The following is a 27940-nucleotide window of genomic DNA, read 5'->3' as shown; positions in this document are numbered from 1 at the left end:
GTCATGAAGACATTAGACATGTAGCTCACCTTGAAAACAGAAGACAGAGACGAGGAACCTGTATATGACATTACTGCACTATTGCACATATATAACATTTGAAGGCACAATTTAATTACTTTGGCATATAACTCCAAAGTATCTGCCATTTGGAAGGGAATTGTATAGGATTTTTCACGTCTTTTTAAAGAAGATAAAAATGTTGCCTTATCCAAAGCACATAAGGATCACAATGTTAGGATAGCAATAGTACTTACATCACTGACTCGCTCTGTAGTGTTTAATGCCAATACAGATATTTGATTGGCTTCATTTACATAATTTATGATATTTTCATGAACGTTGGAAGCATTTAATGCTTTTTTAACTAAACCATTTGTATCTACACCATGCAAGGTCCTGTGATAGAGAAGGAAAAAGAGAAAAAATATAATGAGTCCAGAATACCACTGAAGATAGAAATTTAATTGCCAGAATAAAGTAACATAGACATAGGCATCGTTGTACATTTTTGGAATGCGCAAAATTCAACTCCAGCAAAGCTTATAATATTAAAAACCAACAACACTTGTTAAAAGTTTTGATGGTCACTTGTCAAAAAGTAAATTTGTAAATATTTGTAAATGTAATGTAAAAAAAAGCTTCATGAAATACTAAACACGTTTTTACTGTTCCAGCCTCAATCTCAGTATGGACCTTTTCCTGAAACCATTTTCTGAGGATAAGCTGTTGAAAGTACTGTCTTCTCAAACCTCTTCTAGGTATAGTACTAGGATGCAATTCATTTAACCCACTTTTAGCTTCGAACTGCTCTTGTGATCCTATGAGATAATCTAAAGCATAGGTTCCCAATCTTTTTTTTTAAACCAGGGACCACTTGACCAGGGACCACTTGAATAGGGACCACTTGAACAGGGACCACTTTGGCCAGCGACCACTCTCCAACATTAGTATCAAAAGGGTTACGAATCAGTTTTTGGTCAACTTTAGATTCAGTTTGGTTATTTGGGGTGCTGATTCAAAAAATTGCATTGCATAGAACACCAGCTCTAGTTTCTGATACAGAACATATGCCATCCAGTAGTCACCATCTGCTCACTCACAGAAAATCATATTTAGTAATCTAGAGCTAATGTGGTAGTAGTAATCTTTCATGGATAGTCAGCCTCTCCCCTCTTGACATCCCCATTGCCTCAGCACTATAAGAGGGTTTCAAGAGACCAGTTGCTCTTGTTGCCATATGGTTTCGAGGCAACGGTGTAGTAATGGTGAGGCGGCCGACTATATTTTTTTTCTTGCAGACCACTGGTGGTCCATGGACCACAGGTTGGGAACCACTGATCTAAAGTGTTCATTTAAATGAACACTTTAGATTTGTAATTTTTGTGATGGCCTTTTTCTTTCTCATGAACATATGATGTTATCATCACTGGCAACAACAAGCTGATATGAAGATTTTTCAATCCAATTAACTTCAGGGTTTTTTTTTTTACCTATCGAGCTCATTTGCACGAACATGAAGCTCCTCTGCATACTCCATAGCCCTTTGCACCAAGTCATCGTCGAATCTTGAGAGGTTGGAAATTTTGTCCTGTAGTTGTATTTTAGCACCATCTATTTCTGCATAGAATCCAGATGCATTCTGACCAAAGAAGAGGAGCAAATACAATAAAAGAAGTATAAAAAACTATGATACCCCCCAAAGACCTTTAGGAACAATGTTTTTAGGAATTAATTCAATTCCAAGAATCAGGAGATAAAATAATGAAAGTGTTTTATTTTGACCAAAAGCTTCTCTTTATTTATTTATTTATTTGCGGCATTTATATGCCGCCCTTCTCACCCCGAAGGGGACTCAGAGCGGCTTACAATATATATTTTCATACAATATGTTATATTATTAGCACAGTACAATATCAGTATATATTACTATACTGCACTATACCATTATATTGTAATACAAAACACTGCTTAGAATACTGCTTCTTGCCATCTGTGTTTTCAATATTCAAAGATGATGTTTGTTAGTATGGAAGAGAATTCAATTTTGTTGGCTGCCATTTCTGTCTAAAGTGGTATAGTCCAGAAAAAGATGGACTATCTAAGATCTAGATCTTGAATGGATGAGATAATCAGTTTAATGCATATATTATTGAAAACTACTTTATTACACATAAGGTTTCAATAAATTAAATCTCATTTGGTGATTTTCAACTTTGCTTATGTTGAATTCTTACATTCCGAGGTAGTTGTGTTGTTTTAGACCCTACTGATGTCAATTTAGGTTGTTCCAATAGAAAATTCTGAGGACTAGCAGCCCCATTTGTTTGAATAAGCAAATATGTTTTTACATAATTCTGGTTATCAAGCTTATTCAGGGAAGCTCCATTCCTTCCCTCTCTTCAGTGTTTCTTTACCTTCGTTGTGACCTGTATCTGTCAGGTGGACTTCATACCTATCCATCTTTCACAGTGACGACTCCAGGCTTTACTCTAAACCTTTAAGGAGTATCCAAGATGCTGAATCCCATCCCTCATATATATTCTGCATCTTGGATAAGTCCTCATGCAACAACAAAAATCACCATTCCTGCACGGGAGCAACCAGCAAATAAATCTATCAAAAAAAAAGTTTGGCTGATTCCCAACCTGTTGTCCTTCAAAGATTTCTTTTAAAATTCAGTCAGGCTTTGGAGATCTGGCCAGCTGATGGGGAAATGGATGGTTACCACATAGGTGCCATTTATTGTACTTATCTATGGATTTTTAAATTGTGATTTCAATTTTTAAACTAGGAGTTATTTTAATTCTGTTTTAATATTTTATCCTATTTATAATTATACTTTTATGCTGGCCGAAAACTTGGTGATTTGAATCCAGGGAGCGGGGTGAGCTCCCGCTGTTAGCCCCAGCTTCTGCCAACCTAGCAGTTCGAAAACATGCAAATGTGAGTAGATCAATAGGTACCGCTTCTGCAGGAAGATAACGGCGCTCCATGCAGTCATGCTGGCCATATGACCTTGGAGGTGCCTATGGGCAACACTGGCTCTTTGGCTTAGAAATATAGAAGAGCACCACATACCAGAGTTGACCATGACCAATGTCAAGGGGAAACCTTTACCTTCACCTTACTTTTATGCAATATTGTAGAAACCCATTTTCTGGAGAAAAAAATTGAATAAAAATCAGTCAACTAACCAATCAGCAAGCTCCACTAAATTCAATGGGGCTTATGAAAAGCTAAGGAGGTATAAAACTGCGGACTACAGTAAAGTCAAGCCTTGCCATTGTTATTAAATACGGTCAGTACTAATTCGAGTTTCTCTTAGCCAATACTGGCCAGCATTAACTATGGTTAAAGTTGGTAGTCATGTAACATTTAATTCTATTTAGATCTGTGGGGAAATATGCATTACACAAGGAATTTACCTGGATTGCTTCACTTAGATCTAAGTTGATTTGAACGGGTACATTTAAAATATCTTCAGCTGTTAACAAAGTATTGTTGACACTGTTAATCCGTCCCTCCAATTTTTCTTGTTGCTTCTAGGAGAAAAAAAAGAAACAAATACCAAGTTCTTAAAAGCATTAGATAGTTATACATTTCAAACAACACTGTATTTTGGGGGCTTATTATGTTGGTTCTCTTGATCCACACAAAACCTGATAAAACACAATGATGACCTTTACTCTGTTTCCCATACATATCTTTCTGAAACAAGACTCAATGCAATAAATATATCATAAGCTGTGTCCAAAAGGCTATAGAAAAAACAAATTTAAAAGGCAATGAGTAGACTGGAGCCAAAGCTTGGAAAGGTCATGTTTGAACTACAACGTCAATATTAATAAAATCTTATTATAGTAAATCAAGATCTTTGACTGGAATATTCAAACTTGTTCAGTATATATCATCACATATTTAATTTACTTTCCCCCATCCCACTTTGATTTTCTAATCTTTGTTTTACGACCACATCAGATGGAGTAAATTTCAGTGGCAATGCTGGTTCCTCTTTAGTTTTGTGATGGAGCCCACCTGTTCCCATCCCACAACATACAGCTACTTCCAGCGGGGCTCTGTTGCAACACTAAAGAGGAACCAGTGTATGCCACTATGGCAATATAGGAGGCTTTCCGTGTTACATTGGGATCTATGGGGGAAGCTGGGTGGCGAACACTTCCCCTCCGTGGGATGAGGTAGGGGGGAAGCCGGTTGATGCGGGGTGTGGGGTGACGGTTTCCACTGCTGGGCACTGCTGTGTTCACCACAATGCATGGCAATTCCAGTGACATATTATTATGAGGTCGTTATATCAGGTTGAGTGAAAGCTTGTTTTCTTCTGGCTCTGAAATTCAAGCAGTTTTAATGTGTGTTCCTAATATGATTATTAGTTTTCATGTTTACCTCATTATTGCCACATTTCTAATGTACTAAAAAAATTAAACGACAACTCTATATGTTTTTTTTCAATTGTGTGCATTGTACCTGTTCTTATTTTAAAATTACTTTCAAAGTTTACTTCTCAAAATTACAAATAAATCTTGCAGATGTGCAGGTACTTAAGATGGGTGGATTTTTTTGTGTAACAGCTTTCAGATGGTACAAACATGCTCCCTTTATTAAAATGGTTGAGTCCAAGTACTTTATACAGCTAGCTAGAATCCCCTATTTGTCAGTTCCTCTTAATCTTTAGGATTTTGGGTCAAGCAGGGATGCACACATTTTTAGATTCAAAGGTCACATGCAATCTACACACAGACCTGTTATCTACTTTCCTTGGCAAGAGGAACTGGGCAGTTCTATTGTATTTTCATGTCCTTACCAGTGTTCTTGATACACTTTGCTCTTTCTTAGCAAGGGAAACACAATTTGTATGAGTTTTTCCTGAATAAATGAATAAAAATCTTTTCTACCACCCAACCCAACAGTGATCTTTATAGTAATCACTCTCCTTATTACTAGTAGCAGCAGGAAAAAAACCCACTATATGCCACTGGGATGTGAAGGAACATAGTGATAGCAGAGATTAGGAGGGACATGCTTAAGTCCTTTGGGGTTACATATGACTTGTAGCCTAAAAGCTATGTGGCCTGCAACCCATGAGCTGGGATTAGCATAATGCATTTCAAATACATTTAGTTATAAAATTGTTTTAGTTTGAAAAATTGTTTTGAATTATTTTCAATGTTTACATTATTCTCTTGTTTGAATTTTTTTGAAAGAGGCTAGATTTATAAATATTTGAGTGAATTATTTAATGAAAAGATTAAGTGAGCACATATAGAGATATGACATGTAAATACATGCACCCCTTTCATTCAGTAATTAAGCTCCTCTGGGTAGTTTACAATGAAACCTTAAAACCATAAGAAATAAAATATGCAGAACTTTAAAAGTAGTATCCTGTAGAGCGGTACCTCATAATCTTGAAGTGTTGCAATATTTTCCTTATTCATTGTGTCAACTTTGTGGATAAAATCCGCCGCTTGGCCCAGGGTATCTTGCAAGTCTGTGAGCTTGGTGTTGTGCTCTGCAAGCTGGGTCAGTATGTCAGGAATCAGAGATCTGCTTTCATTGTGTCTCTGCTGCCACTGTTCAACTTGTTTTAGCACTAAGAGAAGACACAGATGATAAAGCTTTGCAAATTCACTTGCAAATGAACTGAAGACAAGCTCCAGGACAATCAGATTGCCATGTATCTTTCCATATTATAAAATATGGCCAATATCTTGCACTGAAAGATGTAATATAAAGTTCCTCCATGCCAGAACTATGAAACACCCCCTGATTCCCTCAGGAGTCACCTTTTCCTCAGAACACTTTTCACAGCTATGTAGCAGCTGTGAAAGAGATTGGAAGCATTTGGCTATGTGACTATAGTAAGAGACACAATGATGATGTCTTCTTCCAGGACATCTGGAGGGTCCCTGGACATCCTAGAAGATCCCTTCTCTGTTGTCAGGTCTGGATATAGTCACATAGCTGGATACTTCTCAGTGATTGTTCATTCTCCACTGATCACTACCTGCTGCATAAGAGGCACAGGAGGAAGCTGGGTTACATATAGGGTTGGGTTGTTGTAGAAGGGAAGAAGAGAATTCTGACTTCCAAATTTGGATGCCACTTGATATATGTTGTAGATCACTTCCTTGCAAAAATACTCACAAGATTTGGTACTGGGGAGCCCCAAAGTGGTTACAGTACCGGACAAACACAAGATTTGAGTTCAGATCTGTATTTCTGTGACTGATTTTTTCCTATAATCCCTCAAATTAAGAACCCCCCAGATATAGATTCAAAGGAAAACAGTGCCAAAGATTTATTATTAGAATTGGCAACATTCTCTTGTTGTTTATTTGTTCAGTTGCTTCTGACTCTTCATGACCTCACGGACCAGCCCACACCAGAGCTCCCTATCGACTGTGGCCACCCCCAGTTCCTTCAAAGTCAAGTCAGTCACTTCAAGGATACCATCCCTCCATCTTGCCCTTGGTCAGCCCCTCTTCCTTTTTCCTTCCATTTTTCCCCAGCATCATTGTCTTCTCCAAGCTTTTCTGTCTTCTCATTATGTGACCAAAGTAATTCATCTTTGCCTCTAATATCCTTCCCTCCAGTGAGCAGTTGGGCATTATTTCCTGGCGTATGGAGTATTCCCCAACTAACCCTATTTGATGTCTCCTCTGTATTACTCTTATGAGCTCATTCTTATATCTATCTGTCCCTTTCTCTTATCTGTTTCTATTTCATTCTCCCCCTTGATCTCTTTGCTGTCTTCCATCTTATTATTATGACAGTTAAGCAATCAAAACATTTAATAGGCTCCCTACTTACACCCTGTTTATAATATTCCAAGGTTCATGATGGGCTGTTGCTGCTCACATTTATCAAGCTTCCGCCAAACTCCTCTTTTCAATAGGCTGATACCCTTTCTTTTTCTGGACCATGAGGTCTTAGGGTGATATCTTCTGGAAGAAATCTGTATGGCCATCTGTTTGGGTGTGGTACAATGTGAAAATCCTTGTTAGGTTTGCCTTGGTTTTACTGAGCAGTGAACTCCAGCTTGTGATTCCAGCTTGGCACCACAAAATGCATTTTATGGGAGTGTCTAAGACTATTATGAGAGTGACAATATGTTTGCCACCTGAAATTGTAAAAACACTTTTAACAACATTGAGCTTGGCTTTACCCAGAACTGAAGCTATGGCGTTCCTGTTCATCTTCAGCACTGGCACTGACAGATTGGTTTAGACTGTCACTTTCTTTGCCAAATGAAAAAAAAAAAACTTATGAGGCCAAGCATCAACATCAGGAAGCATCACGTCTTCTGAAATTTTATTGCAAAAATCTTCTCACACTTTACTGCAAGTTCTTATCTGTAGTTCCTTCCTTTCTGATATTTTCTTCCTCTGAAATTTTTAATGCAGAGTTGTCTCTCCTATATATTAAGATATTTAGCTCCAGCAGTTGAGATTTGTGATGATTTTGTATTTTGAATAGTCTCATTTGTAAGTCTATTAAATCTTATATTCTTTGACAAAGATCCTCATTGAGAAGGATCTCCATGAATGAGTTGACTCTTGATACCAGGCCATGCCTTGGTCCAGGAAAGTCCAAAGTCATACCAGGGCAGTGGTTCTCAACTTGTGGGTCCCCAGGTGTTGTGGCCTACTACTCTCAGAAATCCCAGCCAGTTTATCAACTGTTAGGATTTCTGCGAGTTGAAGGTCAAAACATCTGGGGACCCACACATTGAGAACCACTGCACTGGAGGAGATAAGTGGTGACTGTTTTTGAGGATTGAGTTTACTTAGCTGAAATGACATTGTTTAGAGCAGAGGAAATGACAACAACAAAAGTATCTGAGGGAACTGGATATATTGGAAGATTTAGGAGGGGAAAGGAGGGAAGAGCTGACGAATGGAGTCTGCAGAAGGCTCTGATAGGTTGTGATTTTTTTATGCAAAGAAGATAATCCAATTATGGAAAATTTCAAAAGGAAGTTTGGTCAAAAGAGATTCTGCCCAGACAGAAAAACCATTAATGCTTGAGGCAACAGGAGAATCTGGGGGTCAGGGGCAGCAGCGGAGGGAGGGGAATTGCTCTATAATATGTGTTTCTGAAGGGTTAGTTAGGATGGATATTAGGTGGATCTCATCTGAAAGGAAAGCAACTAATCTTATTTTACCAGACTAGACTCTCTTACTTATCATAAATGATAACTAAGGACATAAAATCTAAGAAAACTTAATTTCAACCAGGTTTTTAAAATCACAATTTTCTTCTTATGGAAATAATTCCTTAAATGTTGATTTGATTATTTTGTCTTTTGAAGTGGCAATCATACACCCTCACCACAAGTAATAGGTTTCTGTGCTTCTATAAGCAACCAAGGATTGATTTTTGGTGGCCGGAGTTAAACATTTTATAGTTGAAATAATCTTGTGGATGGAAGTTCCAAAAAAGGTCATGTTGTAAGCTTCCTTGGGTGTCTTGTTGAGAGAAAGTCAGTGTAATATAAAGAATAAATAATCCATAAATATGTTGTCGAAGGCTTTCATGGCTAGAATCAATGGGTTGCTGTGAGTTTTCCGAGCTGTAAGGCCATGTTCCAAAAGCATTCTCTCCTGACATTTTGCCCACATCTATGGCAGGCATCCTCAGAGGTTGAGGGGTATGTTGGAAACTAAGTAACTTATTTAGTTTCCAACAGACCCCTCAACCTCTGAAGATGTCTGTCATAGATGTGGGTGAAACGTCAGGAGAGAATGCTTCTGGAACATGGCCATACAGCCCAGAAAACTTACAGCAATCCAATCCATAAATAGATAACTGAAAAATTTAAAAAAGAAGAATTTTGGTTTTATGTCAGCCGTGGGAATATTTATCTAGCTTCCACATATTTAATATAGTTGGCAAGCATAAAGGTCTGTGGGTATGTGTTTTTCAACATGAAACTCTCTATGCATTTTTATGCTAGACTGTGTCTTTGTGACAAAAAGAGCACTCACAATCCTGTGCTGCTTCAGATTCTTCGCCTGCAAGTTGCATTTGAATGGTGAATGGCTTGCGGGCTCTGATGTCCTTCATCATCTCTTCTGCTACCTTGAGCTTCTGGGTGATATCTTCAGGCCTCAGATCATGCTCAACCCCATAGTATTCCACCTTGCTGTTGATTTCTGTGGACAAACAAACCACAGGCCCATGGAGCAACAATGAATCAAGGTGACAGAGCAAAGTACTACATATGCTATGTTGAATCATGGCTGATTGATTGTTTCTGCATAATTTTAATAGCACATTCTGCTGACATCCCAAACTTCTATAGGAATTCTTTTCAGAGCCTGGAAAAATTGTTTTTATGCCAGTCCCTTGAGTATTTGGCTGCTAGTTGTATAGCACGTTTCCAGGAAAGAAAGAAACTTTTGCAGTCAACGGGCGCAACTATGGCACCCTGGAAACACTACATATTTCAATGAGACTTATTCTCCTAGTAGGTAACAACAATTGTACCACAATTAAATGATGCACTGAGGAATATATGGTTTGCTATGGATTGTGGTTGCTTTCTTCTTCTCCCTCTGAAATTACAAAGTCCAATGGGAAACACTTTCAGTCTTTCTGTCAGTATGCTGAAAATATGTGTTTGGAAAACAAGAAGTCAGCTGAAAAAAGTAGGGGTTTTTTTTGCTTGCTGTGACAACTGTATGCCCTTTTAGTGTTTTTGTTTTGTTTTTTTGTTACAGGACAAAAATGATGGTCTATTCTGAATGTGAATTGAATTGCTACTTTCATGTTTGAATTGGATTTCACCAAATCTGATTGGCTACAAGGCAGTGTAATGGTGGAACATGTTAAAGGTAAAGGTTTCCCCTTGACATTAATCCTAGTCAAGCCTGACTCTGGGGGGTGGTGCTCATCTCCATTTCTAAGCCGAAGAGCCAAGGTTATCCATAGACACCTCCAAGGTGATGTGGCTGGCATGAAGAAGAAGAAGAAGATCTTTATTTTTCTACCCCGCCTCCATCTCCCTGAAGGGACTCAGGGTAGCTTACATGGGGCCAAGCCCAAGGCAACATACAATTAAAAACAAAACAATAACAAATAAAATAGCATAAAACAGCATAAACAATAATAAACAAACATCAAAAGCAACAGCAGACTGATTTTGGAGGGGGGGAGGAGGGTACTATATGAACTGTTTAAAGGATAGGGTGGTTCAATAAGGTGGATAGAGAGTATAGTAGCATAGGAAATAGCATGGAAACAGAGCAATTAAACAAGATCAGATGACTGCATGGAACGCCGTTACCATCCCACCGAAGGGGTACCTGTTGATCAACTGAAATGTGCATATTTTCGAACTGCTAGGTTGGCAGAAGCTGGGGCTAACTAAAGGAGCTCATGCCGCTCCCCGGATTTGAACCACCAACCTTTTGGTCAGCAAGTTCTGCAGCTCAGCGGTTTAACCCACTGCGTCACTGCAGCCCTGGCTATACATAGTTATATGTAATAGCTTGAATCACATAGTAAAGATGAAGGATAAGGGGGTTGGTTTTTAAAATAGCATCAGAGATATGGAATGTCAGAAAATAGATAGGCTGAAAATATTCAGTATTCAAAGTATTTGAAGAGGTAGTATTTTATCAGTTAAACATTATATTGAAACTCTAATATCATATTGTCTGTTCAGATATACAAACTTTCAGCACAGCCTTACTTATATTACTCATATGTCTCTTATCAGGAGCCTACTGCGTGAAGCAGCATGCAGTGTAGTTTGAATGAAATGTTTGGGTGTTCTTTCATCAATCTGTTGACTAGGTTTAGAGCGGCTTAACTTTAGCTACTTTTTTTTCTCATGAGATGATTCTATGGGGAGAGGCAGCATGGTATAGTGTTGGATAAGGATTCGGAAGACCAGGATTTGATTCCCTGTACAGCCATGGAAACTGACTGGATGGCCTTGGGGATATCACATTCTCTCTTTCTAAGTGGAAGGCAAAGACAAACTCCCCTCAAACAAATCTTGCTAAGAAAACCCCACAAATATGTTCATTTTAGGGGGAGGGAAATTATTTGAAGGCACACAATAACAACAAAATGCAATGGGGCCATCAAATGTGCATTTTGAGGAACATAATGATTTCTAGAGTCTAGGTCTGCTAAAGTTGTCGAACAGGATTTAAACATTTTCCTCTGCTTTTTAAAAGTAATGCATCCCATAATTCTTGTGCACAGCTGTTTGGCTTCAACAGAGGAAGCTTTCCTGCAATACCTCACTGTAGTCATGTTCCAATTGCTCTTGTAAAGGATGCTGATGCATTGTTCCAACACAAACAGGAAGCTTTATCCCTTTCTGATCCACACAGCTGGCAGGAGCTATTATGAGATCAATATGTGTAGTCTGTATGGCTAGTTGCCTTCTCTCAGCATAGAAATACCCCAGGGGTGATCACCACTATTCCAAAATAGACGGAGAAAAAACAAAGGAGAGAGGAAAAGGCCAAGCTTACTTACTTTTGCCAGGGATATATGGCCACTGACATGGCTTGATATTACAATGACAAACTGGGAAAGTAGAAAACTGAACCTCTTACTCAGTCGAGCACAATCTGTTAGAATAAGTGCTCAAAATACAATTTGATGAGTTTTCTGTTAATAGTTTGTTGGTTAGTGTCAGGAAACAGGTTTTTTGGTCTCAGAATATTATAAACTGGAAGTGGTAATCTGAAAAAAATTCACTAAATGCTCTAGCAATTTAATAATAGAGCTCTCCATTCATTCAAGTGGGAATGATTGTTTGTGTATTTGTAGGAAACTTGGGCTTTAGTTAGGACCCTTCCAATTTTATATGCTAAGTGTAGATAGTTTTGAAAGCTATTCTATGTAATCATCTATTCTATGTAGAAATTTCAGTCAAAAAATCAATCCCAAAAACCTGGGTTGACCTACCCTTGGGCCAATGTAAGTATTGTATCTTAACTCTTATCTGAACAAGGAACCACCCAATTCTCTTGAGTAGAGTGGCAAAAGAGGAGAGCTTAGGACCTCTTCATCCGTTACTGGCAAAAGGGCCAGTGTGTGGGATGCCTTGTGGCGCCCTGCGTGCCCTCCCTCCTTTCCCATCATATGGTGGGGATTGGACAAGGCTTGTTGGTGTCCTGTCCCCATCATATGGGTGAAAGAGTGGCAACGTGCATTACTGTGTTGCCCTTCTCTCCATCATATGGAGGAAAGGGCAACAAAACACTTTCCTCCTCAAGGTGGCAGAGGAAGCGTCTTGTGATGCTTCCCTTCCACTGTGGGAGGAATGTGGGTGGTGCTATACCAGCGTCATCTGATGATGATTGGTAGAAAAAGGGCCCAAAATCCAGTGTGAAGAGGTCCTTAGTCTGTCCTGGAAGAACTTAAAAGAAGCTTTAACCCTTCTACTATCTCCACCACAGTACCACTTCTAGGCTTTTTGAATGCTTGGGCAGGAAAATTACAGCAGTGTTGGTGGCTGAGATGGTAGAAGGGTTCTTTTTCTTAGGTTCTCCCAGGACAGATGAAGCTCTCACCAGTCTACTCAGATAAGGTGATGGTTCATTTTCAGATAAGAGTGAAGGTTTTTATCCATGGATAAAGCACCATCTCCTTTTCTGAGTGGAATAGTGAATGCCTGGATGAAAAAAAATGGCAGTAGTGGCCATTACAGCTCACTTAATGTGGCAGCACGGATGTTTCCCCCCTCTGTGGAATAATACCCAACTTATCCATGAGTCATATCCATAATTTGGTCCCCAAAACGTATACATGAGCATTTAAGGTAATCTTTGGACCTCATCTCCCCACACCCTTCGGCTAGTATGGCCATTTGCTGTGCTAATTGGGGAATACTGGGAACTGTAACTCCCCAAAGCTCTGTTTAGGATATGGTTATGATTATTTTTCTTCATAGCAGCTTCATTGGTCCCTTGATACAGATTATTAGGATGGATACATATGCACACTCATGCACACACACACCAACCCACCCCCACTTACCCTGGACATTATCTATCATATTTTCAAGTGCCTGCACAAGAATACTAGCACGATCTGTGATCTCCATGGTTTCCTTCTGTACCAGTAGGCTTTTCTTTGATTCTTGATTTCTCTGTGAATAAACCATTTGAATATATTATTTTTCCCTTCTGACTTTTATATCTACAGGGATGCATAGGTTCTAACTAGTGTAAACAAAATCTTGCTTCTGGCTGATAAGCACATGATGGTCTTTGGAGCAGAAACAATATTTGACAACGCTGAGGCAAGAGTTGCCTCTCAGTATGTGATTGGTATTTGCAGATGAAGCAAATTGGAAACTCTTCTTTATACCCGTTATATTATTTGTCACAATTACATAAAGGAATATCTCCAAACATCACATATTTCCATGTTGTTTACCAGCTATAGCCAATGATGGGAAAGATAAGCAATATAAAAATCTTCAGACTAATCACATGGACACTTAAGTAAACCCTCTCCAAAGCATGTTAAAGTTCATACACCCCAGGGGGGAAAATGGGCTTTTCTATGGGTTGTCCCCATGACAACATAGTAACTTCCATTCTGCCATGGCCACCCCCCCCCAAAAAAAACCCCCTTTAAAATAAAAAGAAAACTTAAAGGTAAAGGTTTTCCCCTGACATTAAGTCCAGTCGTGTCCAACTCTGGGGATTGGTGCTCATCTCCATTTCTAAGCCGAAGAACCAGCATTGTCCATAGGCACCTCCAAGGTCATATGACTGCATGGAGTGCCGTTACCTTCCTGTCAGAGTGGTACATATTGTTCTACTCATATTTGCATGTTTTTGAACTGCTAGGTTAGCAGAAGCTGAAGCTAACAGCAGGAGCTCATGTCACTCTTCGGATTCGAACCTGCAATCTTTTGATCAGCAAGTTCAGCAGCTCAGTATTTAACCCACTGCACTACTGGGGGAAAACTTACCGGAAGCCATTAGACCTCTCTCCAGCCTGATGAAATATATCAATGATGAACAAGGAGATGGGCTGGATCAATCCTGCCTGCCCCCCCCCCCCCAGCTTCTTCTGCATCATTGGTATGATTTCTTTTTATTTAAAAGGGTTTGGGGAGGGGTTTGGGGAGGGGGCCAGCACCATCTTGCATCTTTGGACTCCAGGAGCCCAAAATGTGGGAGATGGGTATGCAGACAAGCCCCTGAGTAGTCCTGGGACTGTCCGTGGGCGTGTTCCCACAGGACCCTATACTCCATTAAACCCGGGCATTCAGGAAGGCCTGGGTCTATTGGAGTATCAAAGTAATTCGGGTTTTCCTGCTTTGTCTCGAATTAATCCTTTACTGGTGGCATCTTTTGGACACCTCCAGTAAAAGTGTGAAAGGGCCTAGGATATGGGTCCTGAGTACAAAGTTGCTCCTTCCAAAGATGGATCAGTGCTTGCATTGGAAAGACCCATACCATATGGCATCTGATGTTATCCACAAGTATAGTGGTACTATAGGTTTTACGTTACAAATATTACATCACACAGAACTGAGAGATATATAAAGCATGCCTGATTATATCATGGCTATCAGAAAAATTGCAGTCTTCATTTAATCTTTTGCTACAGACTGTGCAAGATAATAATAGGGTCACTATATGACCTGAATGCTAAAGAGTGGATTCATGCAGTTGCTATTGAGAAATGACTTGTAAGTGGTTAGAGAAGTGGTTGTAAGGTTGGAGGAGACTGTGAAGTATGTCTAATCATGCTAATGAAAATGTTATGAAAGTTTCCACGTACAATCACTACAGCTTGAAATGTCTTCAAAGAAAGGCTGATTTGCTTTCACTTTGATTACTATAATCAGTTTAGAATTTGACATTGACATGCTATCGTATTAGAAAAAACATGGCACCAAATGAGTGACAGACGCAGAAGTTATTTTTTACCATGGGACTAGGTGCCCTCACAGATTTGTTTTATGTATATGTGTGTGTGTGTGTGTGCATAGGCATGTAGGTAAGCTATTTCACCATGCCAGCGTAATGAATGGATGTCATAGGAGAAGTGAAGAATTATGAACTAGGATAATGTAAAAAAAAAAAAAAACCAACAAAAAACCATTTGGGTTTTAAGTGAAATGGAGGTTACAAAAAGATAATGGGGAAAACTCAATGTCATGTGGATGCTCCATGAAAATAGAATATGTGAAATGGTTAATCTGGGAACATTCTAAATCACCCAGGGCTATGCAAAGTCTAATCTGATGGGTTGTGGTTTCCCAGGAACTTTCCCCTTTCTATTATTTTCTACACCAATTCACTGTTTTCAAGCTAACCACCCCCACAATAATTTAGTGGCTTGAGGATCACAGGACAATGATGGTGGATGGCCAAACTGCAGGCTGTGTTTCAGCTTCAACCTCCTGGACTTCTAATAGGTAAAGGAAACAGTTTCCCCTGACATTAAGTCAAATCGTGTCCGACTCTGGGGGGTGGTGCTCATCTCCATTTCTAAACCAAAGAGCTGGCATTTTCCATAGACACTTCAAAGGACATGTGGCCAGCATGACTACATGGAATGCCGTTACCTTCCCGCAAAAGCGGTACCTATTGATCTACTCACATTTGCATGTTTTTGAACTGTTAGGTTGCCAGAAGCTGAGGCTAACAGTGGGAGCTTATCCTGCTCCCCAGATTTGAACTGCCAGCTTTTCAGTCAGCAAGTTCAGCAGCTCAGCAGTTTAACCCACTGCGCCATTAGGGAGCCTCCCTGGCCTTCTAGAGGACCATCAAGTTCTCTAGGAATCAGAACTTGTTTGGTCTGGAGTATGAAATCATCTTCCTGCCAGAAATATCTTTCTGTTTCTCACTCTTACACCTGCAGGAAGACTGCCTGCTGTTGTACATCTTCCTTGACCACTAAATGGCCACAGGCGGCACCCATCCTGAAGACAACCTTTGTGGATAGAATACCGCCATTGGCAACAATCCGCCCCCCCCCCCAAAGTACACATGTAGCAGTAATTGGCAATTATATCTGTGAGTATTATAAAATTCCACTCTCAGGATGCTTTCACATAGAGCTAAAAGCTGTACAGAAATGGGTTAAAATAACCTGCTTCTGCACGGGTTCTAGTTCCACCTCCAACCTAAACCCTGGGCTTTTCCTTGGGGGGGGGGGGGGAGGGTAGATACATGGCATCATGAATCAAATCAGAATGGCATGAAGTCACCCCAAAGCCCCCGATTTCACCCCAAAAGAGGCTGGCAGCCATGGAGCTTCTCTGGAGAGCCCTCGTGAGTTGAGGAAATGGTGCCTCAGGAGATGGGAGATGTGAAGAGGGAAATCTCATAAATTTTAGGGTCCTAATGGGGGGCTAGGAAGAGGGGGTGGGCTCCCTCTGACATCTTTGGACTCCAGGACTCCAAAAATCAGAGATGGCTGTGTAGATTCATCCCCAAAATCAGGTGACACAACCACCACAGCACTATGCCAGTGGTTCGCAACCTGTGGGTCCCCAGATGTTTTGGCCTTCAACTCCCAGAAATCCTAACAGCTGGTAAATGGGCTGGGATTTCTGGGAGTTGTAGGCCAAAACACCTGGGCACCACTGCACTAGGTAAATCTCTCTTGGGAGATGTCCAGCAAGGTAGCTGAGTTAGTCTTTCAAAACAACAACATCTGTGCTCCCTAAAAAAGTTTATCAAATAAAATTAGTCAATCTCTGTGGGGAGGGAATTCCACAAATTGAACTTTTCTAATGGAAAGAGCCTTTCCTTGGCACACCTGTAGTTGCAGGCAAGTGAAATAGGTATATAAAAACTTGGCACTCAGGCCTCTTCTCGTAGCATTAATCCATCTTCTCATTCCATGAAAAGTTGCTTCCACCAAATCACCAAGTTTTATACCAGGTTCTTTTGAAACAGGGAAATGAAAGGAATGGGGGGAAATTTCAAACAGCAGGCAAACCTTTTCATCAAGTGCATTGATTTCTTTGAGAAGATCAGTCATCTCGTTGGCTGCATGATCAATCTGGCTCTTCATCAGTCCAGAAGCATTATCCTTTTCAGATAGTTTTACCTACATATAAAAATAATTTTGAAAATGTTAGTGTGTGTACCTTGACATGTTTTTATATCTCTGTTCAGTGTTTTTCTTTATACATTTTTCAACAAACATTGTAATGATGATCTTAAGTTTATGTCTTACAATCAAAAGAACCTCATGGGGGCAGCAGGCTAACTTTTTGCAGTCAGGCATCTAAATCCTAAATCATTACTGACAGATGCTTATTTAGTGCTTTATTAAAATTTATTGAGTAGAGGATTGCATGGCTTCCCTGGGAATCTATCCCATTGTCTAAAGGAGGTTTCACATTCCTGGCCTAGTCTTGTTTTTCCCTTTCCATACCACACATACCTCTCAGCATACCTCTTCAAACTATGCTAGTACAAAGTGTGGTGCATGGAATTGGTAGAAACCTTTTGCTCAAAATAAACATGTGAAGCTCCAACCCACTCTCAGTTGGGTGGATGGCAAGAAAAAGACAGAAAGAATACAAAAATAAAGCTGATGTAACAGCTTTTCCCATGCAGAGTTTTTTTTTAAAAAAAGGGGTTAAGATTAAACTCTGCCTTGTTTATACTTGATTCCTAACTACTTTTCTCCTGGTCATAAAGGTGATGAGGAATAACTGTTGTTCTGTTGTGATGGACATATTCCTGGCAATTATCCAGGAGTTTTTTTGTGTGTGTCAGGAGCAAGTCTCTTTTGGTGTGAGAGAATTGGCCGCCTGGATGTTGCCCAGGGAAAGACCAGATGTTTGATGTTTTACCATCCTTGTGGGAGGCTTCCCTCATGTCCCCACATGGGGAGCTGGAGCTGACAGAGGGAGCTCAACCTGCTCTCCCCGCATTCGAACCGTTGACCTGACGGCACAAGGGTTTAACCCACTGTGCCACTGCGGACTCCGCAATTATCCAGTGAGCATAGTAAATGCCATTAATAATAGGAAGACCCCTGACTAGAATTCCTAGAATTCCCCAACCAGCTTTATAGATGTCAGAACTCAGTAGACCATGTTGCCAATGGGAATCCGAGAGCTGTAATCCAAAAACTGCCCCTTTCAAACTCATGAGTAGTAATTGTGTGGCCTTCCAAATAGTGTTTAACTGTAGCTCCCATTAAACTAGTCAGAATAATAATTGGTGGTGGTCATCAAGAGTTTCAATTAACAACATTTGGAAGGTCACACAAATCCTAATTTATTATATACCATGAAATTATGATAATGATAATAATGATGATGATTGCAATGAGAATGATGCTAAAAATTCCTAACTATAATCCACAAACACAAGGAACCTTTACGTGTTGTAAGCAATGGGTTCTATAGCTTGGCAGCCAACAGAATGGTCCTAATTCTCTTTCAGGCCCTCAAATGCTCCCCAACAGGCCCCATTTGGAGTTTATTTTTTTAAATGGGGCAAAAATTAACTCTACAAATATAAACAGGGCAATCCAAGCATGTTATAACTAAGATAGTCATCACCCTGTTTGCATCTGCATTCTCCAGCCATTACCATGGTTGTCTGTTGTGCAAAGACACTTTTGGCTATAATAGACTTGACCATTCATGGCTAAAATTTGATCTAAAAGTACCTTCCATCTACAACCCTATGTTTTTAAGAGGAATGATACAACATAGCTTGAATAACTACATGACCAAGACTACCTCCATCCTGTCTAAGTTCATATTTGGACCATTGACATCTCCAGGCAAGAGATCTGGAGGTGAAAAGTCCTAGATGAGTATCTGTTTTTTAAAGTCATTCTATGAGCTACCTTGAGTCCTAGTATTGGGAAAAAAGAGGCCTAAATATTGTAAAGGCACCATATCCTATCTGCAGGGGAGAGAGAGGATTTCACATGCAGATGCACAGGGCTCTCCACAGCAGCCCACCTTGTCCTCCCACAAAGAGGAAGTTTGACACGCGGCTATGTGAGACTTGAGAGAGAGGGCCACCATGTCCTTCTGCAAAGAGGAGGGCTTGCCATGTGGCTGTGCAGACCTGTCAAGAGAGCACTGCACAACCGTGTGTGACTGGGAGGGTGGGGGTCAGGGCCAGGACTGTGACACATGGCTGGGGCCAGTGGCAAGAACCCAAAGGGTCGCATCTGGCACACTGGCCTGGGTTTGCCTATGCCTGTATTTAGGGAATATTTTAGAGGAAGAAAGTGGCAAAACCACCTCAGAGTACTCCTTGCCAAAGAAAATCCTATGAAATTCATAGGATTGCCTATGTTGATAGGCAAACTTAAAGCACAACACAAATAAAATATAATAAAATAAATGTGTAAATTAATTAAATTAAGCCCGAATAAAGACCCTTTCTACCGATAGCACTGACAAAAACATAGACACATGGCTACAAGAATTAACTGATACCTTGAGGATGAAAGTGGTGGAATTGAGGTCATGCAAATGTCTGTGAGCAGCAACCCCAGTGGAGATGCTAAGGAGAGTTTCTTTGCTTTCATCGATGGACTGAGCTGCCAAGCCAATATCGTCTGTCAAGTCCCAAATGCATTTGTCACAGCCTGGCAATTAAGCAAAAGAAACAACAATGAGCAGAAGGGGACTTAATTTTTCTTGAGATATCTTTTTTTCCTCCTTCACTTCTTTCTTTGTTTTGAAAAACCAAAACTGTACTAGATTTGTCAGCTCCCTACTGAACATACAGAAGTTGGGGACTTAGAGAGTATGGCTGCAATGCACAGGGACTTTTGTTACGAAGTTAGTGTGCATCATCCTGTCCTTAAAATTAAGCATTAAGTTACTGGGGCAACATCCCGCATAGCTCTGCACAGCATAGTAGACCTGCATGTGGAGGGAGGATTAGACAAACATCTGGCTATGTTCCAGTAGCCAGCTGTGAAATGTTTACATCTTCTCCTGAGATCCTCTGAAGGCTTCCAAGAGTCTCAGAGGATGATGTAATTATTTTGTGTTTGGTGATGGAGATGCATCTGGATGCGTATCTAACTCCCCTCTCATTCTCACCATGCATGAAATGACCATAGGGTGGTTGTGGGAATTCGACTCTTAATGTGTGTGTGGTGGCGTGGTTCTTTGGTTGGTGTGGAGGAAGGAAAAGAATATTACTGTCCTGCATTGCCGGAAAGAAGTCATACAGAGCCCCAAGGTTAACATATAGCTGTGTATGCCATTGACAGGATGCCAGATATAAAATGTGTGGGATCATTACATTCTAGACAGCACAGCGGTTCAAAGTCAGTGCTTTCTAACCTTCTGAGCTCCTGTCATTTTCTTACTGCGGCAGCTCATAGGTGGAGTTCAATCCCATTTGATAAATGCTATGTAGCAATAAACCACAGTTGTGTTGAAAAGGTCTGTTGGATTCTTGCCAGTTATCCTGCTACACAGTCACAAAAGACTGCATTTGGTTTCTCAGGATTATCCTAGAACATTAATGTATGTTTACCCTGTAAAATCTAGCCCACAAATAAGCAGCCACATTATTACAGAGTGGGTAATGTGTGAGCCTCCTGTGGATAGAGCCAGGAATAGATCTTAACCAACTTACCTAGTAATTCCCTGCCATTTCATTATGTTATACACTCCTCCCAAATATCTGGACTAACAGTTCTACTGTATCTTTATAAGTGACTCTGTTATGTTTATTTTTCAATCATTGGGAGGGTTTTAATTGTGGTTTTCGGGTTCATAATGGACAGAACCAAGCACAGAATCAGGCTACAAGTTCTTATCTATATCCACAATGCAAAGGCATGGTGGGGGGATTCAATGCAGCTAAGATGTCAAGTAAATGCTGTACTTACTAATAACAGGACAATCCGTCCCTGGAGGAGGCATTGGAGGTTCTGCTAGGCATTCCCCTGTTCGACGGTCACAAGGTCCTCCTCCACAGTTGCATGCTAGGAAAAGAAGAGAGAGTGATAACAATCCATTAGGCCTCAAAGACAACATAATGGATGGTTTATTACAATTGGTACGTGAAATTATGTACATTTAATATTTTCCTTCATAGAAGGCAGGGAAACCAAGGGCAGAGTCAAGTCACTGGCAGCTGGTGGCTTTCATTGTAAATTTAATGGTGATTCTATTGTAGTTCTTATTAGTCTGAACTTTAAAGATGCTATTCAAGATGCCACTCTCTCTCTGCAAAACAGGTTCAGAACATTGGATAGCTTCTTTAAAGCACAGACTGAAATCCAGAGCAAATGCATTGTCTCATTACCTGAGAGACACCAGCTTGTTTGATTTATGTGCAAAATTAAGGTTGATTGGAAAGCTTGCACTAAACCAAATTCTACTTAGTGCAAGTAGAATTTGCATTAAGTAAGAGCCAATGATCTTAGCAGAGTAACAGAATGACATTTTGGGGTGAAACAGAACTCACTCAGATGATGAGACATCAGTATATACAGGAAGTCCCCAAGTTTTTTTCTTAAGCTGAATTAGATTTTACGCACACACACACAAACACACACACACACAAGGAGACCCTGGTTGCACAGCAGATTAAACCACTGAGCTGATGAACTTGCTGACCAAAAGGTTGGTGGTTTGAAGATGGGGAACGAGATGAGCTCCCTGTCATTAGCTCCAGCTTCTGCCAATCTATCAGTTTGAAAACATGCAAATGTGAGTAGATCAATAGTTACTGCTTCGGTGGAAAGGTAACAGTGTTCCATGCAGTCATGCCAGCCACATGACCTTGGCTCTTAGGCTTAGAAATGTAGATGAGCACCACCCTCCAGAGGTGGACACGACTAGACTTAATGTCAAGTGCATTAAGTGGTGTTTGTTTTGCTGTTTGTGCCCTTGTTCAGAAGATTTCACCTCAGTTTTTGTCCCTGTGATAATTGGATTTTGAAAAATTTGGCTTGCTGTGGAAACAAGGATTGGTGAGAAAGCTTCAGTGGAGACACCTCCTCCCCCCCCCCCCCCGATAACTCTTTCAGGAAAGAATTTCTATTCCTAGGGATAGATTTTTCTCACTTCCTGTTGTGTCACCCCTGTACTTAACTATGAGTTGTTTGTAACTGGGATGTTTGTAACTGCTTGTACAAATAAAATTAGATATCATGAAATTACATTTATTTCAAATGGAATTTGAATATTTTAGCTTCTAAAACTAGCTTAGTTCCCAAGTACAGTTTCTTTTAAATACTTGTAATACATACATGGTGTGGTTTGCATGATGAGAAAGTACGTTGCCATCTTTCACTTTATTAATCTGCCTTAGCTGCAATAGTGAAACGAATACTTGGTGATTATGTCTCCCAGAATCCTACAGCTGGCACAACCATTGTCATTTTTCTCTTTTTCTGGAACCTTCCTTTGGTGTTTCAGTCTAGGACTTGAAGATCATAGGTGGATGGCTGAAACAACACGGTTGCACCAAATGCCTTTGAGCAACTGCTTCTTGTTTCTGGTTGCTCATGGTAGTGGCAAAAAAACATTGAAAATTTCTCTTCCTGTGTCTTGATCCAGATGTCCTCCCTACACATTAGTTACTTTGTTTAAAAAACAAAACATGCATGCCACAATGACTCAGACATAAATATTAAAATCTAGTTTGGCCTGAGAAATAGCTTGCTGGACTCTGCTTTCATCTCATCCATCCAGGCTATCCGCAGGTTTTTATTGGGACTCTTTCACACTACTGAAGTAGAGCAAAATGATTCCACTTTAACTGTCATGGCTATGTCCTATGGAATCCTAGCATTTACAGTTGGTGAGGCACTAGAGCCAATTCTTCAAAGGAAGTTAATCCTTTTCCTCCAGAGGAATAAATTCCAAATTGTGTGAATATTCATGATGACAACCTGAATCGAATTTTAAATCCCAACTAGAGTAGATCTATTGAATTAATAGCTTGATTGAAACTTTTTTCATGTCAGTAGCGACTTGAGAAACTGCAAATTGCTTCTGGTGTGAGAGAATTGGCCGTCTGCAAGGACGTTGCTCAGGGGATGCCCGGATGTTTGATGTTTTACCATCCTTGTGGGAGGCTTCTCTTATGTCCCCACATGGGAAGCTGGAGCTGACAGAGGGAGCTGAACCTGTTCTCCCTGGATTCAAACCGCTGACCTGTTGGATAGCAGTTCTGCCAGCATAAGGGTGTAACATATTGTACCACCAGCAGACCCGCCATTCAACAGTTCATTCAAGGGATGCATTGCAGTTGGAACGAACAAATCTCTTTATCTCGCTCTCATTCTGTCCATACCAAACTGTACTCATATTTCTTGCATCCAAAACAAATTCATTGCCCTGTCTGCAAAGGTATAAGCCATCTTTTGTGGGCAGCACTATATAGATCTCTGGTTGTAAAACACCGAATAAACTGAATAGCATTCATTTACCTGCACAACCATTAGGTATTCTAGCACTCCCATAATAACCAGGAGCACATAGTTCACAATTGAACCCTGTCGTGTTGCGCATGCAGTTGCGACATTGGCCAGTCACTTCATCACAGTCCTCAAAGATTAGATTAGGATCTGAGTTGCCGCTGCAGTCACATTTTCTGCAGGAACTGCCAATGAGCAAGGGATTTCCATAGTAACCAGGGGCACACCTGGAGGAAAATACAAACCCAGAAATTATTAATAGCCACCCTTTTCTGATCTCTTAGCCTGGTGGCCTTCCTACTATGTCAACAAAACAGAAAGTAGAAACTTTGAACACCAGAGATGACTGGAAGTGGGACTATATCCGTAGTCCTTTAGTTTATACTTTTTCAGTTTCAGAAATGAAAATTGTGTTGGGGTTTTCAAACTCACCATATGGATAAGGTAGAAAACATATGGCTGAACACAGTCATGCATACACTCAAACTTTTCTTTCTCCATAAATGGTTAGGTTTGTGTAAAAATAAAGTACTGGTTAAACTACATGCATATTATACAAGCAAGATACATGCCAAAAAGTCCTACCATCTTAAAAGCTACATCTGAAAATGTGCTTACCTTTCACAGTTTGGCCCTGCGTAATTCTCTTTGCACCTACAGCGCACCACTCCATTTTTTCTGTAACAGGAATCTGCAAAGCTAAAAATGGCAATAAAAACATTATCAGAGACAGAAGACACTCATGGATATGATCTGTTTGCTGCAGCCCTATATAGTACTGTGCACTACATGGTTTGTGACAGTTACAGATTGAGATTTTTTTTTTTTTTACATTCCTCTTTCATGCTGACAATGATGCATAACTTTGGTGTTATATTATGCTTTCAAGCTGACTTCTTTCCAATAGGAAAACCGAAGAGGGTTGAGAGTGCAATGATTTAATTTTTTCCATATCAAGAGCAACTTGAGAAACTGCAAGTCGCTTCTGGTGTGAGAGAATTGCCTGACTGCAAGGATGTTGCCCAGGGGATGCCCAGATGTTTGATGTTTTGCCATCCTTGTGGGATGCTTCTCTCATGTCCCCAGATGGGGAGCTGGAGCTGACAAAGGGAGCTCATCCATGCTTTCCCCGGATGCAAACCTCCGACCTGTCAGTCTTCAGTCCTGCCGGCACAGGGGGCTCTTTTCAATTACCAATGTAAAAATGTGCAGAACTTTTTAATATTCTTTCTGTCCACAGTACTGCATCTAAGGGTACATCTACACTGTAAAATTGATGCACTTTGACAGCACTTTAATTGCTATTTCTCAATGCTATGGAATCATGGGAGGTGTAGTTTTACAAGGTCTTTAGCCTTCCCTGCCAATGAGGACTAGTGATTCATCGTCTGTCAGCTCCTTGGATTTGAACCACTGACCTGTTGGTCAGCAGTCCTGCTGGTACCGGCATAATAGTTTAACCCATTGTGCCACTGGAGGACTTCTTTCTAAACAATTTTTGTGTGGGCTGTGGTGACTCCAAGATTCAGACTACAAATTCTTCCCTCACTATGGGTTCTGTAGTATGACATTATACTTACATAATACAATAGTGTGATTTAGCTCTATAAACTGCTGTAGTCCATTTATAATTGATGTGAAGAAAGCTATCATAGCAATAATACTTAAATGCTATTAAAACGATATCTTTTGCTGAATAGTTCAGATAACAGCTGTATGCTTTTTCTGTTATAATAATGCACACTATAAGCAATCTGTATTCATGGGATGTTACCCTGCGGCAATTTTTTTATTTTGAGAGTTTGTTTTTCTAATTATAAAGCATTAATATTAATAGTTTTGGAAACAGAATTTATAGATAGCCTTCGGGATAAAAATGTTTTCTCTGTCAGCCTAAAATGCTACAATAAATTTTTTGGCTGGCATTCTGTTAGTCAGTTACAATGTCATGAGTTACAAGGTCATCTGCTTTGTATTCTCATTTGTGATTGCAGCACATTATTGCCACATGGCAAACGACCCTGAGACCGAACTTAAAGGCCAGTTAGTGTCTTGGAGTGCTGGAGATCTATGCTGCTGGTGAGCAGAGCACTTCATGATGGCGTGACCAGCTCCTTCCCAGCAACAAGTGATGCTTAGACAAATTGTGACAGTTCCTGCTCTTGCTCTTGCTGGGGAAAGGCTGGTCATGTCATCCTGCAGCATCCCACTTGCCAGTAGCACAGATGGTTGAATGGCTTTTAGGGTGAGTTTCAGGGGTTGAACAGGGAGATGATGAGTAGCCATAACATTATGGCTACCTGTTTGATGCCAGATCTTGATCCTGTTTTGAAATCTAAAATATATATCTGTGGATATATACAGATGGCACAGTAAGACATGTGAACCACATGCTCCCTTATCTCAGGATAATTTTCAGGTTGTGAACTTTGAAAGAGCAGAAATGTATTAGTCTCATGCTGCAAAACCCAGCACATCTTTGTAGCCAATAATACTGCTGGTTTCCATGTTAGTGGGATGGTAATTCCACTCTGGGTTTTAGTTCAAACCTTAAAGGAGCTATCCAAAGTAATAAACTATATTCCGAAAATTTAGTTCAGACTAGAATCTGGCTTTAATTCATAACCCATTTACAATGGACTACTATAGTACAAGAATGGGGCCTATTTTGTCAGGGGCATGGAAAAGATAGGTATGTAATCCTATCCACAGTAAGGAAGAATCAAGTATGTTTATATAAAAGAAGGCACCTGTAATTTTGGCTTATATTTCACTTTTTCATCTGTACTTTTAAGGTAATATTCTTCAGAGTTAAAATGTCTGTGTCTGTTTGTCTCACTTGGAGACATTTATATTCAGTGTAACTTCAAATTGAGATTGTCATGAGAAACAATTTTCACACTTTGCATTTTGCAACATTTCAGTGTGAGACAGTTCCAACACCCTTCACTTATTTTACACAGGTTAATTTCTTATCAAATTAGAAGAAAACATTATTTTGGACACCAGAACAAACCAAAGATACTCCCAGGTTTGTTTGCGGGGAAAAACCTGCAAATAAAATGTATAGATTTTTTTATGGGTTGTCGTAGGTTTTTTGGGCTATATGGCCATGTTCTAGAGGCATTCTCTCCTGACGTTTCACCTGCATCTATGGCAAGCATCCTAAGACCTCACTACTGAAAAACCTACACCAACCCAGTGATTCCGGCCATGAAAGCCTTTGACAATACATTTTTAAAAATTTTAACAACTCCAATTACATTTGATATTGCCTAGAACAATATCAAATGTAATTCCAAGAAATGATAGCTCCTTTAACAGGACCTCTTGTGCAAGTTCCCAGGGTATTAGATATGGATATAGCTTGTCCAGACCAACAAAACAAAAGAAAACAAAAAATTCAATCCACACAGATGAGTCCCAAGAACAACTGTGTATATAATGAATCTGCCAGCTTAGACATTTTGATACACCATTGGCCAGACTTTGCAAATCCCTTGGCTCTGTTTTTCATATGGTTAACACCCTTGTTAAAAGTGGAACGGCAAGCATGCTCTCTCCAAAACTTTTAGGATGTTATGTCCAATTCTGATTTCACTTCTCTAGCAATATCCTGTTCATATAAATATTAAAGAAGAAAAGGAGAATGTAATGATTAAAATAGCAGTTTGTTTTATTATATTACCTGGTGTCCTTTAAAAATGTATCAGATATCTATATATAAGACAATGATTTGAATCCCAACTAGAAGACACTCATAGTATTGATATATTTGCTACACTAAACAGCTAACAATTGACTAAACATCTAACCATTGTTTTTTTTCCATGTCAGGAGCAACTTGGGAAACTGCAAGTTGCTTCTGGTGTGAGAGAATTGGCCGTCTGCAAGGACTTTGCCCGGAGGACACCCGGATGTTTTGAAGTTTTACCATTCTTGTGGGAGGCTTCTCTCATGTCCCCGCATGAGAAGCTGGGGCTAATAGAGGGAGCTCATCTGCAATGTCCTCGAATTCAAACCTCTGACCTGTCAGTCTTCAGTCTTGCTGGCACAAAGGTTTAACCCTTTGCACCACCGGGGGCTCATATAACAATTGATGTAATTGGTTTATGCCCATTCAGATTAACCAGTAGGATTCAAACTATGTTGGATTCATCTAAGGATGCTGATTTGACAACTCAAAAGGAAATTGTAGTCAATAAATTGGAAGAAGACACAAATGTGAAAAGACAGCCATGAAAAAACTAGAGAAAATCACCAAGGGTAAAAGACATAAAATTAAATATAAAAGAATCACCCAGGCCACAGTAGTTTTGACTTTTGTGTACGGTTGTGAAAGCTGGACAGTGAACAAGGTTGACAGGGAGAAAGCAAACTCATTTGAACCAGAGAAGAGTTCCACAGATACTGTGGACTGCTTAAAATATAAATGTATTCATCATAGAGCAAATTAACCCTGAACTCTCATTAGGAATAATGGTGACTAAACTGAGGTTGTACTTTGAGACAATGTGACACACTGGAAGAAGCAATAATG

General features: G+C 40.0%; 1 protein-coding gene across 1 annotated transcript in view; it reads right to left on the bottom strand.

Moving 5' to 3' along the window:
• Nucleotides 1-27940, bottom strand: part of LAMA4 (laminin subunit alpha 4) — a 106905-nt gene that overhangs the window by 42360 nt on the left and 36605 nt on the right. Inside the window, exons 4-14 of the mRNA XM_060753191.2 lie at nucleotides 24019-24099; nucleotides 23413-23627; nucleotides 20860-20955; nucleotides 19445-19596; nucleotides 16966-17076; nucleotides 13030-13141; nucleotides 9012-9179; nucleotides 5421-5614; nucleotides 3429-3545; nucleotides 1494-1642; nucleotides 258-399 (exon numbers count right to left, since the gene is read on the bottom strand). Of these exons, the coding sequence (XP_060609174.2) occupies nucleotides 258-399; nucleotides 1494-1642; nucleotides 3429-3545; nucleotides 5421-5614; nucleotides 9012-9179; nucleotides 13030-13141; nucleotides 16966-17076; nucleotides 19445-19596; nucleotides 20860-20955; nucleotides 23413-23627; nucleotides 24019-24099 (1537 nt within the window). The remainder of the gene's footprint in view (nucleotides 1-257; nucleotides 400-1493; nucleotides 1643-3428; nucleotides 3546-5420; nucleotides 5615-9011; nucleotides 9180-13029; nucleotides 13142-16965; nucleotides 17077-19444; nucleotides 19597-20859; nucleotides 20956-23412; nucleotides 23628-24018; nucleotides 24100-27940) is intronic.

The sequence above is a fragment of the Anolis sagrei genome, chromosome 1 (genome assembly GCF_037176765.1).
Source record: "Anolis sagrei isolate rAnoSag1 chromosome 1, rAnoSag1.mat, whole genome shotgun sequence".
NCBI lineage: Eukaryota > Metazoa > Chordata > Lepidosauria > Squamata > Dactyloidae > Anolis > Anolis sagrei.
This window is presented reverse-complemented; position numbering and strand designations above follow the sequence as displayed.